This window comes from Cheilinus undulatus, linkage group 7 (assembly GCF_018320785.1).
Source record: "Cheilinus undulatus linkage group 7, ASM1832078v1, whole genome shotgun sequence".
NCBI classification, from domain to species: Eukaryota; Metazoa; Chordata; class Actinopteri; order Labriformes; family Labridae; genus Cheilinus; species Cheilinus undulatus.
Window position 1 is genome coordinate 29419489 of NC_054871.1, and position 14171 is coordinate 29433659.

Below are 14171 nucleotides of genomic sequence, written 5' to 3' on the forward strand. Positions count from 1 at the left end.
ATTTAAATTAAAGATTTTCCACTCTGTGTTAAGCAGAGAGTAGACACTGACATTTTCAATGTAATGCCTCTGTGTTTATGAGTCAAAACAATGTCTACGTTGTGAAATACATAAGGAGCCACAATAAACATCATTGGATCAAGCACTGTGGATTCCTTTGAAGATCTTTGTAGTCCAATATAGAATTGGGAATATGAAGTATACTGTAAACTTTTATGTTACAGCTTTCCTCAATATCTTCACATACTGTTCATCTGGTGAGTTTACACTTCTGTTATTTACTCTTTATGTCATTGTATATCAACATGCACATGTTTGATAACATTGTCTGAAAGAATTAGTAAATGTAGTTAAATCTTCACATTTGGGCTAGATAAATTAATCTTACATAAATACATCCATCACCACTCTTCTTCTTTCCGACTCTTTAGGTGGGCAGTGTGGTGTGTTTATAGTAAATGACAATAAACAGTTGGCTGACATTTATACATACACCCTCCTCATTTTACCTTGCTCTCTGCTACAAAACACACACCTACACACACAGTTCACCTGACGAGATCTTACAGGGACGACAGTGACAGCAGAGGGATTATATAAGGTAGACTTGTGGGCTTGAGTGTTATACATAATTGGGCTTTTTGGTGGCATGAGTAAAGGGAATAGTATTTAAAAAGAAAATAGTACTACCAAACATATGATCATCTATCCATCCATACATCCTTTCAATCATAGCTGTTACTTCTAACTTTTAACATTTTGTTGCCATCATCAATAAAGTTTCAGCAATTTCATATAAAGTGGGAAAAAAGTTTATTGCCACAACTGCCAAACTTTGACTTTCACTTGTTGTTTTGTTGTTTCTCTCATCCCTTTCCTCTTCCAGCTTTGTAGCCCACCCCTTCCCCTCCTTCTAGCCCTTTCCAGCCTTGGCACAACTTCAGTAGAGGGTTGTTCAACATGAATCTGGTCTGCTTGACATTCCTGCCCCTTAAGGGAAAGTTATTGTTGTCAGTAACAGTCTTCGTCATAACATTAATGGTTATCGCTGGTCTTTATTATAATAGGCCACAACAGAGAATACTTTCTGGACCTGGCCTCTAGTGTCTTGGATATTAATTGGTGCTATACAAACAAAGATTGATTGATTGACTGGTTGATCCATTCAGTCATCTAGTTATCCATCCATAAGTTTTTCAGCAGCTCATGAGAACAGTAGATAGGCATAGAAATTTAGCGTTACAGCTAATAGATATTAAATATTAGCTTACCACATTTTATAACATTATTAAAAAATTGAACAATGTTGTTGAACATTGCATATTCACACACGCTTACTTTCTATTGTAATATATGCTACTACAAACCAGTCTAAATGATAAAGCATAATACACGAAAACAGAATAATATATACTGTATGTGTTTTCAAAGTTTGGCATAGTTAGAAGTTTGAAGAAAGAAGAAAAGAGGAACAGTTGCTTCTTGCATTAAATCATATTAGAATAAATATAATCCATCCATCCATCCATCCATTTACCTTTGCATATCAGCAAAGGTAAATGGATGGATGGACAGCACTAATAATTATGTATGCATATTTTCTGTTATAATTCAACTTGCTTTTGGTACACATGCTTAAATGATAAACTTGATACAAAATAGCAGACTGTTCAATATTATATATTTTGTTTTAAAGTGAGATTATTTTTCTTTAATATGAAAAAGAAAAAAACTAAAAGGAGCAGAAGCTTACCAAACCCTGATAGAATAAACATTATTTTTCAGCCATGTGTTGTATCATTATGCAGTAAACAGTTTTAGTAACAGTTATCTTACTACACTTACATGGTTTCAGACAGCAAAGCAGTTGTTGGAACTGTACAATTCAGACTAGACTCCCCCAGAGTGTTGTCACTTGAGTGCTATACAGACTGCGCAAATAGTACAATAGTCACTTCACTGCTGTCTAGCCTACACCCACAGGACAACTGCTACTACATTTCATTCACTTAGTGTTCTCTTCTCTGCCTCTTCACAGAAAACCCTGACTGGACCAGTTAATTGTAGGATTGAATTGGTTGATTGGTTAAAAGACCAAATTTTCAGCTAGGGTAGCCTCTTGACTCTCGCTTGGGGATGTTATAACTGACTTGGTAGCGAGTCATTCTTGGCAACTGTTCTGTATGTTCTTAGCCTGTAACCTGTTGGTGTTTAGAGTCCTGAGATAGCAAAGCTGATTTCCGTCTGACTGGTTGAATAACCTTATAAACACTTTTTTGCTGGCCTGGGGAGGAGTGTGTTTTGCTATTGCCTCCCTGCAAGGAAATGAGGGTAGAGGGTACTATGCCACAGAGACCATTAAGCTTTCACAGTTTATTTTATAAACTTATATTGTTATCAACAGAAGTTTTGTAGTCATCTACTAGCATTCACATGAGGGGCACTGGAGGACAACACAAAGAATAACCTCCTGAGACTGGACTCACACATGTAAAGATAAGAAAGTAGTTAAGTCCATAGTATTCTGACAGCAAAAATAAAGCAATCAAGATGTGACTGATGTTTTACTCCATTCCATTCTCAGGGACCCAGAAGTATTTGGATAAACATCAATGAAATATAACCACCTCTTTAATACTTAGATAAACTTGTTTACAGTCAATCACTAAAGTCTGGAACTCACCAAATTCTGAGTTTCGTCCCTGGAGATGCTTTGCCAGCAGTCACCTTCAGTTGCTGCTATTTTGGGGTCTTTCTCTGCCTAAAGTTTTGTGTTCAATAACTGAAAAGTGTACTCTATTGGGCTGAAATCAGGTGACTGACTTGGCCGTTGAAGAATATTCCATTTTCTTGCCTTCAGAAACTCTTGGGCTGCCTCGGCAGTATGTTTTGGGTCATTATCCATCTGCACTGTAAAGTGCCATCCTATCAGTACTTGGCTAAATGTGAGCTGAAAGTATAACCCTATACACCTCAGGACTTATCTTTCTACTTCCATCAGCCGTCACATCATCAATAGAAGTCACAGATCAATCCAAAGAGCCCATCCCATTGGCGGCCATATGTGTCCATGCCATAGCATGGCCTCCACCATGTCTGACAGATGATGTGATATGTTTTAGACTATGCACAGTTCCTTTTCTTTGCCATACTTTTCTCCTCCCATCATTCTAGTATAATTTTATCTTGATTTTATCTGTTTGATGAATCTGATTCCAGACCTTTTTTAGATGTTTCACAGTAAAGTCTATTCTGGCCTTCCTGTTCTTGAATGCTACCAATGGTTTGCATCTGTATTTACATTCATTAAGGCATTTCTTGATTGCAGACTTTCACAACTAAAAAACACTGACTGCCTCCAGAGTATTCTTGACTTCTCTAGATGTTTTGAAAGTTTTTTTTCTTGTGTGGTGATCTAATCCCTTTGATGTTACTGAACCTAGTAGTGCATGTATAATTTTTAAGAATGCACCAAATTGTTGATTTCATACAGCAACAAAATGCCAATTCAAAACTCGAAACAATCCTCAGATCTTCATTCTGCTTCATTTGTCATGAAGTAATAAGGGAACAGACAACACCTGGCCGTAAAACTGCTTGTCAGTTAATTGTCCAAATACTTTTGGGTCTCTGATAAAAATGGCTGAAATATGCATTTTTTTTGTGTGAAACCAGTTAAATTGAAGATCAGAGTTTACACTTCATCTACATCTTGATTGTTTTATCTCACATCTATTCTCGTGGTTAATAGAAGCTCAATGATAAAAGATTGTCTTGCTGTCTAAATACTAACAGAACTAACTGTATATCATGCCATTACTAATCCATGTAAAAAGAAATATAGTAAAAAGGCCAAGTATAACTTAAAGAAGAAGTATGGTGCTCTTTTGTATTTTCAGATATATCTACATTGTAACAACGTTTGAAATCAACAAGAACTATGGGCAAAGTTTCAGATCAGTAGATCCAATTAGATTAGATCTCAGTATTTCAAAACCTCCTTACACCATTGTTAAGCTTGTTAAAGCAGAAAATAGCTGATAATTAATGATAATAGTGTAAAGACAGTGTTGCATTTCGCAACCAAATGCACTGGAATAGTGAAAAGTAGTAATTTAGTGTCAAATACCAGAAAAGTTAGAAATTAGTACCTGATTTGCCATACTTGCCATAGCACTATTTAGTTCTCTGTACTAAAGTTAAAGCAACTCTTTTTATATCTTAAGAACTGATAACACCACCTTAGTTTTCTTTTGCTTTTAGCCTTGGTTTTTTCATTCAACCTGGGAGATACGGCACATGAAGAAAAACTTTCCTCTCAATAACAGTGGACTGCATTGTCTTGAATGGCATTTTTCAGTTGTAGGGGTTTCATAGAAACTTTTTCATTGAGTCGTCTGACTCTCAAAATTGCACAGTATCAGCAGCAGCAAAGCTCCTTAACCTTCACTGTTGCTTCAGTGCATCAAATCTTCTCCGCAGTCTTCTAAAATGTTGTTCCTGTGTGACAGCCTTGTCTTTTTGAGTGTAAAGCTCTGGCTGCTGAAGTGAGCTGTGCTGGGATTTATAATGTTGTATTTAAATACAAGAGCTGTGGTTGGTGTTGTATGGCTATAATTTAGATTTGCTCAGATTTGTAATAGCAACAAAAACAACACATTGTCCCAGTCAAACACAGGAAGGCAGTGTCATCTCTGGTTGTTAATTTTGTTGGTTGTGAAGTCAGGAGATCCTGACTGGATGATTTCAGAGAATGTGCAAAGGGGGTTAAATGCTGCTCCATTTACCTCAGAAGTCAGATATGGAATGTTCCAGTCACCGTGAGTTGGTAACGCTGGGTATGGGTATTCCTCTGAGTTTCCGAGTCTGATGTCCAACTTCAGGGGCTGGTCAGGATGACGCATCCGACTGGCATCCCAGAATTACCGTGTTCAGAGGTCAACCGGAACGTGGCAAAAGGCTCTGAAGTATCAACAAGGGTTTAACTATGTAATGCTTTAAAAGTTATTGAAAGTCTGTCTGTGTAGATCCTCATTCATCCAGGTCATGGTTATCAAAATATTCATCAAGAAGGCAACTGGACTTAATTTAAATCTATTCTGAAGTTTTTGGCTGCTACTGTAGTAAGGCAGTGTAACAGTGGGTAAACGGTGGGATCTACCATTTTTAATGATTTAAGTCCGGCAGGTGCATTTTGTACAAGTTGAAGTCACAGGCTGGATTGACTATGGCAGGTAAAAGTGAATGCCAAAAGCCAGTTACATGTACAAACTAGAAAAGCACTCGGAGAGTGCAGACCTCTGCCGTTAGCCCTACCTCCCAATAGTGAAGAATCCTTTAAAAATTCTTGGATCCATCCCTATATGCCCCCCACCACGGCATTCACTGATTACTCCCTCCCTGGTGGGGTGGACACGCGGCGAGGCAAAGCGTTGGCTTCGCTACAGGTGGACTGCCATGGTGGAAGCATTGCCTGCTGGTGCCAACAGATGCACTGACAGTCTCACCCATGGTCTCACTGGATGACTGGAAGTCATGGTAGAGGGTGAATATTCCTCTATTCCTCCCATTCTTCCTTATGCCATTTCTGACATTTCCTGAAAATTTAATTAAAACCCGTCCACAACTGTTTGAGTTATGTTGCTAACAAACTAACAAATTAACAAACTAACAAACTTACTAACCCACCCGATCACATAACCTCCTTGGCAGAGGTAATAATTATCAAATTATGCATTTAGTCTGGAGCTAACTAAAAAAAAAAGAAAAGAAAAATCGGTGTTGGTTCAAAGTTTTGCGAGTGAAAAAAAGCAGTATTGGACCTTTTTTTTTGTTTGTTTTTTTACATGACTGAATTTCAGTATAAAGTGATATGAAATGCCAAGTTTTCTGAAGATTGGTGTGACATAGAAACCTGTAACGAGAACCACTTTGCCAGAGAAGGTTGTTATGATATTATTTTCATAAATTATTTGAATTGAAATGATTATATAGGGAGGATCAGGGCCTTTAGAATGGTAAGTTTTGTTTTGTCTAAACTAAGTTGAAGAAAATAATGTGTTTGTCATAGTGGCACCGTGAGCCATGAAAAAAGTAGTAAGTTAGTGAAGTAGGTTGATGTGATGGAGACTACTTATGATGGAGTCATAACTGAGTGTCATCAATGTAGCAGTGATAAGAAATGCTACCAGAATAATATCTGTCCCAGAGGAAGCATTTATAGGCTGACAGGAACTGGACCAAGTATCGACCCCTGAGGCACCTCATGTAAATGAAAGGACAGGAGTGAATGAAAGAGAATTGAGTGAAGCAGCGGTAACGGAGAGTAACAGAGAGGTGGAGAGGCTGAAAGGGGCAAAGGATGGAGAATAAATACAGAGAGAAAGACAGAAATTGAGTTAAAAGATGGAGGGTGGAGATGCGAGGTGTAATAATGGAGAGGTGAAGAGAGAGGCTAATGAGAGAATCAAGGGAGGAGGAGGAACAATGAGGGATATGTCACATCACATGTCTTTCCTGTTGATAGGGATGGAGGAGAGGCTGACATGGAATCAATAAAAGACAGCTACAGTATACATGTTTATGGTTTCAGTTGTGTTGTAAGTGCAGTCCCATGTGATGTAAGGGTATGTTTAATGTGTATGAAAACACATTTCTGCTGTCTGTCCATGATAGAAATGGTAAAAAGAGAGGAGAAAAATGCTCAGCGGACGTGAGCTCGGCAGACATGGAGAAAGGACAAAATAGCACTCAACAATGATGAGAGAAAGAGAGGAAGTAAATATATACAGAGCAAGCGAGCCAAGCAGGAGATGGCAACAGAGAGAAAGAGCATGGAAAGGAGGGACAACATAAAGGAGAAAGATGATTGATAGAATGACTAAAGGGAGAAAGAATGAGAGAGCAGAAGAGAGACTTGAGTGTACTGTAAAGGACAGCGGTGAAAATGATACAGCAGGCAGATCAAAAAAAAAGAAAGGTGAGATTAAAAAAAAGAGCGAGAAATTGTAGAGAGAGGAGAGAGGAAAGGGACATAAAAAGAGAAATAAAAGAATAATTGGTGAGACAGTAGGAAAAGGTGTTGACGGGAGACAGAGTAGGACAGTGGAAGAGAATCCACGAGAGGGAGAAGGTGACAAAAGAAGAGAGGACATGAATGTGAGGAGAGACGAGCAGCACTAAGTTTAGCTCAGATAGATGGAGTGATGGACGTCAGAGATAGTGTCAGGGACAAGAGTTTGGTTAAGGTTTCTACTTGTTCTAGTGGGACTGACCATTCAAGTCTAAGCCAGATTCAGAAGCCAGGAAATTTGTGCTTGAGTTGGAGGAAATAGACGAACACAGTTGTTTGAATGCAAGCTTGAAGACCTTAGATATCATGTGTGGGACAGTATTTATATGCTAATATCTACATCCATATTTAGAAAGACTGGATGTTTTGGGTGCTAACTCAAGTTGCAACATTTTCTTGCCATTGTGTAGACGAAGATTAGTCAATGAAAGGGAGGTTTTTGTTCAGATATCCACAACTCGCTACCTGGACAGACACAGTCTACACTGCAAAACCGGAAATATTGGCTCAATTAGACACTGCAAACTCATCTACAAGGCAAGAGAAGTTTATTTATAGAGCCCCAGTCATATATAGAACATTTAAAATTAAAAATGCACCAAAATACAGCAGAAGGACGTTAAAGTTTAATCTGGCATTAGAGCAGTTAATAAAATGGAAGGACACTTCAAGCTCCTGATATGTCATCAGTAGTTGTTGGCAGCATTATGTAAACAGAATGAATGTAAACAGCACAGTGTTAATAACCCTGATAGATAGATATAGTCGTTGCTTGTCAAATGCACTCAAATTTAATTCAGGTAGCAATCCACTTCTTAGCAACATAAAAGTGCATTTAAGTGTGAAGAAAGGAGGATGCTGGGGAGGTGGAGGCAAAGCTTTTCTAGTAGCAGTGTGGCATGAGTGAAAATTTAAGGCCTGATCGGACTACACAGATTTAGCCAGATTCTTGCCTGACTGCATTATCACATCATTGTCAAACATGGCGCCTTATAGTGAGTGTCAGGACTTACAAGCGCCCAATCAACAATGCCACTACAACACCCCATGACCACAACTGGACAAGACTATAAGAATTGTTTTTACATTGCTGTCCACTGTGACACCCTGGCCTGACATTAACATCTATCCGGACACCTACAGATAGGAGAGCATTTGCTCCTTATCTTTGCATCATCATTTACTAGAGTGAGTGTATATCATTTTCCTTCTCTTGATACAAGGAGATGAGTCCATAATTATTATCCATAATCCAATCCATAATTGTTTCTTTTTTCTTTTTTTTCAGAGAAGACTGTTCCTATCACATAGCGCGATTCTGCTGTGTCGATTATTCATAGTCTTTGACCTGCCCTTCTGTCGACCTGTAAACTACAGTCTCAGAGACAGCAATGACATCAGCATAGGATAAGGGGTCGGGATCCCAAGATGGGCCAAGATTTGAGTTGCAAAACCTATCATGGTGCCTTCGTGAACAACTAAAAAAGACGTGTAGTCTGTGCTGGCCTTTAAATGGGCTGCCTTGTTGGTAGAAATAGTGGTGTTTGGTTCAGAATGATGGAGACAATAAGTCAGTAAGCTGGTGGTCAGCTGATAGCAGCTGGACATGATTTCAGTGTCCTGCATGAACTAAGCCTCATTTATTAGATAAATAACAGGATACTGCAGAGAGAGACTATATTTACATTTCAACAGCAAATACTCACACTATTTAAGATATTCGACTGTTAGAAAGACAAAAAAATAGTATTTTTATCTGACTTGTACCCAATTAGATGAAAGCAGATCAATATCAGTAGTTTGGAGATACTGCTTTTTCATCATAGGCCACTAGAGTCAGGGCATAACAATCATACAGTAACTAACTGGAAAGAGAGCAACACCTCCTCCAACATTTTGATCTCTATGCAAAACCAAAACCTCCAGGATAAATATAAAGGTGATTATTTTTTCTTTCCAATTGCTTGCAATTTCCCTCTTTAGCCCTTACTGACAGAGTTAAAGGTTGGGTTAATTCATGCAGTGAGGAAGTTTATGTTACAATGAAGCTAGCAGACATGGTGTAAAATATTCTGATATGTTTTCACAGGGATGACACATGTAGATGATCAAAGGCTGTTTTTTTCAGCGGCATTTTGCAGTATTAGAAAAATATCTCCCACATTTGACACTGCTTCTGATGAGCACATAAATGATGAACACAGCAGCTCTAGTTTTTCTCAAATCAAAAATCTATTCTCCACTCCTTGGGGCTGTTTTTAAATGATGTAAAATGAGCTAACATATAAAGAATTCAATTTTTTAAAAGAAAATTAAACTTAAAACCAAGAACTGAAGTTTTTGATATTTTATACCTGTGTGAAAACACAGACGTTACTGAAGTAGCAAAATACAAGAAACCATGTAACAGCCCCAGGGAATACACATGAAAATATATTGAATGCCTTTTTCACTGTTTTTTGTTTCTTTTGGTTTTCACCCCATATATGAGTGTGTTTTTCATCATATTAAGTAACATGTAGGGGTGAACTAATATTGGAACTAATGTTTCTTTCTGTGGAGGCAAAAGTATCTTGTCTTTACTTAAAATTCCTTTTCAAAATCAGAATCATAGCTTTAAACCTCAAGCAGTGATGTACTTAATCATAGTAGAGCCAATAAAGTAAAATAATAAAATAAATAAATAAAATTTAATTCAGATAACTGGGTGCACCACGGACAGAGACAGACAAAGATGGACAAAGAGGTGGACTGAAATAGAGAGCGAGTGCACATCTGACAGCTACAAAAGGAAGGAGAGAAATAACTAGAAGGAGGAGGGATAGAAACGATGGACTGACAGCCGCTAAAAGACAGAGACAGGAAAGAGAGAGAGAGGGACTGAATGAGGCAGGGAATAAATGAAAAAGAGAGGAGAGAGTGAGTAGGAGCATACAGAGAGGAAGAGAGAGGGAGCAGTGTCTTGCTCTCATCAGTCAGAACGTTGCTCATCTGACGGCAGGCGCTGTCTTTGTCACCGTGACGGATCCTCGCTGTCTGCACGCCACTTGCCACCAACACCATTACAGCACATTACTGATGTACACACACAAACACGCAAACAAACACAGGGGAGGTGGAACAACATGTTTAGTAAGCACTCACACGTGCAGAAGTGCTTGCACAAGGTTTTTAGCTATAACACACACACATGCACAAACAGGTAAGGGTTTAGTGAGCTTGTGTCATATTTGGAAAGACACAAAAGATGCTCACAGCAGAACAGCGTGCATGGTTTAGATATGGGATTGGCTAAATGTGATTGAGATTTGGTTATTGAGTCAGGCTTTAATCACGTTTGGTAATGTTGTATGACATTTTATTTGGGGCCCCTGAATGGGACTCATTGGTCCTCAAGTGGATACTCCTGGATGTGCAGTTTTTTCACTTCCATATTGGCTTCATTTTTCTACAATTATGTTTCTGCTCGGCACAGACGCTCAAACAACCAAAACCAATCTGACTGGGCATTGCAAATTTTAATTTTTATGGTTATACATTCACCAGTGTTTTCAAGTAACATCTCCGCTGTAGGATGATTTATTTAAATGTTACTCATGTTTTTTTCCTTATATTTTCAATAGTGTGATGTTTTTTTTCTTTGTTGCTGCTGTGTCTGATTAACTGTGAATACTTTTTTACAATTTAAAATACAGAAAATACTCAAACTTCATAACTTGAATTAAGTGTGCTTTGTTGCATACATAAAACACACCAATACATTTACATTCCTGCACCAATGTTAAAAAGTTACAATATCAGTGATAGGCAAATTGCAGGTTTCAATTGGGAGTTAGTTACAATTTCAGTTACAAAGATGTTAAAGAGAGTTTTTTAAACTCTCAAACATCAACTAAGAAATCAAACCTCTCCAACCTTAGTCACAGTAAATATCAGGGATTGCCTTTGTTATTACATTTTCATGTATGGGAAACAGTGTTTTAGGTAAAAAAGGAAACCTTGATTCTGCTGCATGGTTGGCTACACTCAAAAAATGAACCTGTCAGTCAGGAAGGAGGCTAATCTGTACAGATTACACCTGACTAAAGTCTAATACAGGGCAAGCCAGATTTTATCCAGATGTGTGCAGGCTTTTTTGAAAGCATTTGGATTGTAGTGAGCTCTGTATGCAATTACATCTTAAATTACCATCTGTTTTTTGTTTTTCTGCATTTACAGAGTCTCATTATTTTGATGGCCACCATACATAGGTCTTCACTGGCCCACACACACACACACACATACTGGAAGGATCAGAACACAAGCATGCTGAGAAAGTGAACACACGAAATTCCAACTGGTACATAAATTTCTCGTTATTTAAACAGACAAAAACTGCTTGTTGGACTGTACACACACACTGGCTCTCCCTCTTTACCTCCATTTCACTCTCTCCTTTCTTGTTTTCATTGAAATCACACTGACTAACAGCAGCGATGCTGAGCAACAGATGTTGAATGGGAGAGATTGTATAAGACTGAATGCTAATGTGTGCTGTGTTGAAAATGCTAACGAAGCTGTGTCATTGTGTTTGTCTCCACAGTACTATGAGATGTCCTACGGTCTCAACATTGAGATGCACAAACAGGTAAGAAACACTGAGCTTAGTATTATTTTTCAGTCTCAGTCAGTTGAATTTACTGAGAAGGAGGAGGCAAATGTGTTATTTACCGCACACATCATATGGCAGCGTAGGTGGGTTTGTACCAAGGTTTTTTTTTATATTTCTGCCCTCCTTATATATATTTTATTTAACACCAAGTGAGTTAAATCTGTGGGAATAATGTGAACTGTGCACTCAAGCACCACTTCCGGCTCTCCAGGGTGACCACACCGTCATGTGGGTGAAAACAGGCCCTAAGACTGAATAGCAGTAGATTAGAGAACAGCTACTTCATAGTGTTTTGTACTTCAAACTGTTTAAAAACATGATTTACAATGTTTTACATTGTTTACATTGTTTTATATGATGGATTGCAAAAGGAGAGCTCTGTGGCTTTGGGTTGAAACTAGATGAAAGTAGAATTGTTGTGTTCCTGCTGACTTTAAGCCAGTGATTGCTATGTGATAGCAGGAGCTGTAGTCTACCTGCCTGTTACCTACTCACTTGGACATTCACCAATGTATTCAGACTAGTCAAAAGTTAAGACAACTCATTTAACATGGTTATCCTACACACATAAGCAATGTGAAGTCACAAGATGTGGTCATTTCTCTGGTCTGACTGAGGGAGTATGAATGTACATTCATATAAACCTGTAACTTTGTTAATTTTGAAGTTATTCTCTCAGTGTTTGTCCAAAAAAGTCATCATGTTTATCTTCAACTTACTGGCCAATGGATTCAGGCTCATTAAAATGTTTAACTATACTGTTTTGCATTTTAACTTTTAAATCCCTAAATACCCTGCTTTTCGCATTTAAGATGTGTATATAATTATACCTGCCTATGTACAGCTGTGCAGAACTTTGGGCATTTTGGGCAAAAAAATTTAGCCTGAAGTAAGGTGTACATGTGGCCAGTAAGCCACCATCTAATGGGAAAGAAGATTGACACAACACAGGTCATGCTCTGGATGTCTTTGCATATTACAAGGGGCATGGGAAAATAATCTATAGAAAATAATAACAAATTCCACACCTCAAGGGTGGAGTAAGGGGTGGATGTAGTGAGTAAGCATGGCCTAGGGTACTGTCTGGGCGGGTAGTAGGATTGCCACAAGCCCCTGGTCATGCTGTGAATGTCCCAAGGACCTGAAACCACCGGTGGTCACTGGGCTTATTACCAGGAGTGGAAAGGCCTGGACAAGGGAGATGCTGTCGAGCCTGACCTTGGCTGCCGAGCCACATACATACAGTGCTTAACAAATTTATTAGACCACCACCCAAAGTAAGGTTTATGCCACAGCTGCCCTAAATTAACAGCATTGGTAATTACCAAATTCATTTTTTATGTTTCTGCAATGGTTAATACACCAACATGTAGAAGCGCTTTAACCCAAATGATATTTTTAATGCTAAAATATAATTATTATTATTATTGTCCATTAATTTTCAAATTTACTGATTTACAAAAAAACCCTGAAAAAATAGTAAGCACATTATTATTTATTGATTAATAGATAAGTCCACACTACAGTACACTCACTTTACAGTGATACTACTTAAGTCGTAACTGAAGTTGTGTCATTTTGCACCACAGAGGCGCAAGGTTCATCTTAACTATAAGAGCTTTACGTCCAAACTAACTGAAATATCGTCACAGATATGACATTTTTACTTAATTAAGCCAATCAGTGAGAAGCTTTTTTTAACCCCGTGTTTACAGTGCTGCCTCTCGCTAACGGCTAAAATTACTTATACTAACTGCTATTAATCCTCAAACAGCGCTTAAAGTGAATGAAAAATACGACAAAGTATTTTGCCTAGGTGATTACCAAAGCTTACAGCCTTCACACAGATCCAGTATGAAATAACACTGACACTGAGCGGTGAAATCATGAATAACGCAAGATAATTTAACGGTGGTTGGTGGAAGTTATCTCCGCTCATGGAAACAACAGTGTAGTTGATCAGGGAGAGCACACTGATGACGCCAAATTACCAGTAAAATCCTCTGCTCCTCATCATCCTCAGAGGTATCTTACCTTTCAAAACAACATGAAAGCATATTTTATGGAGGACTTTACACGTAGTAGGAGTTAGGTGTAAGATTTAAATTGAAACTTTGTTGAAACTATCAAGGATAGTGCCACACCTTAAATGTTAGAAGAGCGTAAACTCTGTTGTAAGTAAGAATTTATTTTCAAACTGTTTGAACTTACGCACAACTAGTGCAGTCCATAGCAGGGTGTTAAATAGTGTTATACAAAGGAGAGATAAAAAGTGACTGAAATTGTCCAGAAGTGGCGCTAGAAAGAAGGCAGTGGCTCCAATTTTTTTTAACAAGGAATGTCTTGTTTTTAACTTAGTAGAACAACAATGAATCTGCAGGAGCAATATGCAGTTTTAACAATGGGAATGCACAGCTGATTTCATTAGATTTATTAATAGTTACTGAA

The 14171-nt window shown here is 38.1% G+C and overlaps 1 protein-coding gene across 4 annotated transcripts in view; it reads left to right on the forward strand.

Annotated features, from left to right (window-relative positions):
- tle2b (TLE family member 2, transcriptional corepressor b) overlaps positions 1 to 14171 on the forward strand; it is a 137783-nt gene that overhangs the window by 52558 nt on the left and 71054 nt on the right. For all 4 annotated transcript variants that reach the window (XM_041791146.1, XM_041791150.1, XM_041791147.1 and 1 more), the window contains one exon: positions 11655 to 11699. In XM_041791146.1, coding sequence (XP_041647080.1) covers positions 11655 to 11699 — 45 coding nt within the window. The remainder of the gene's footprint in view (positions 1 to 11654; positions 11700 to 14171) is intronic.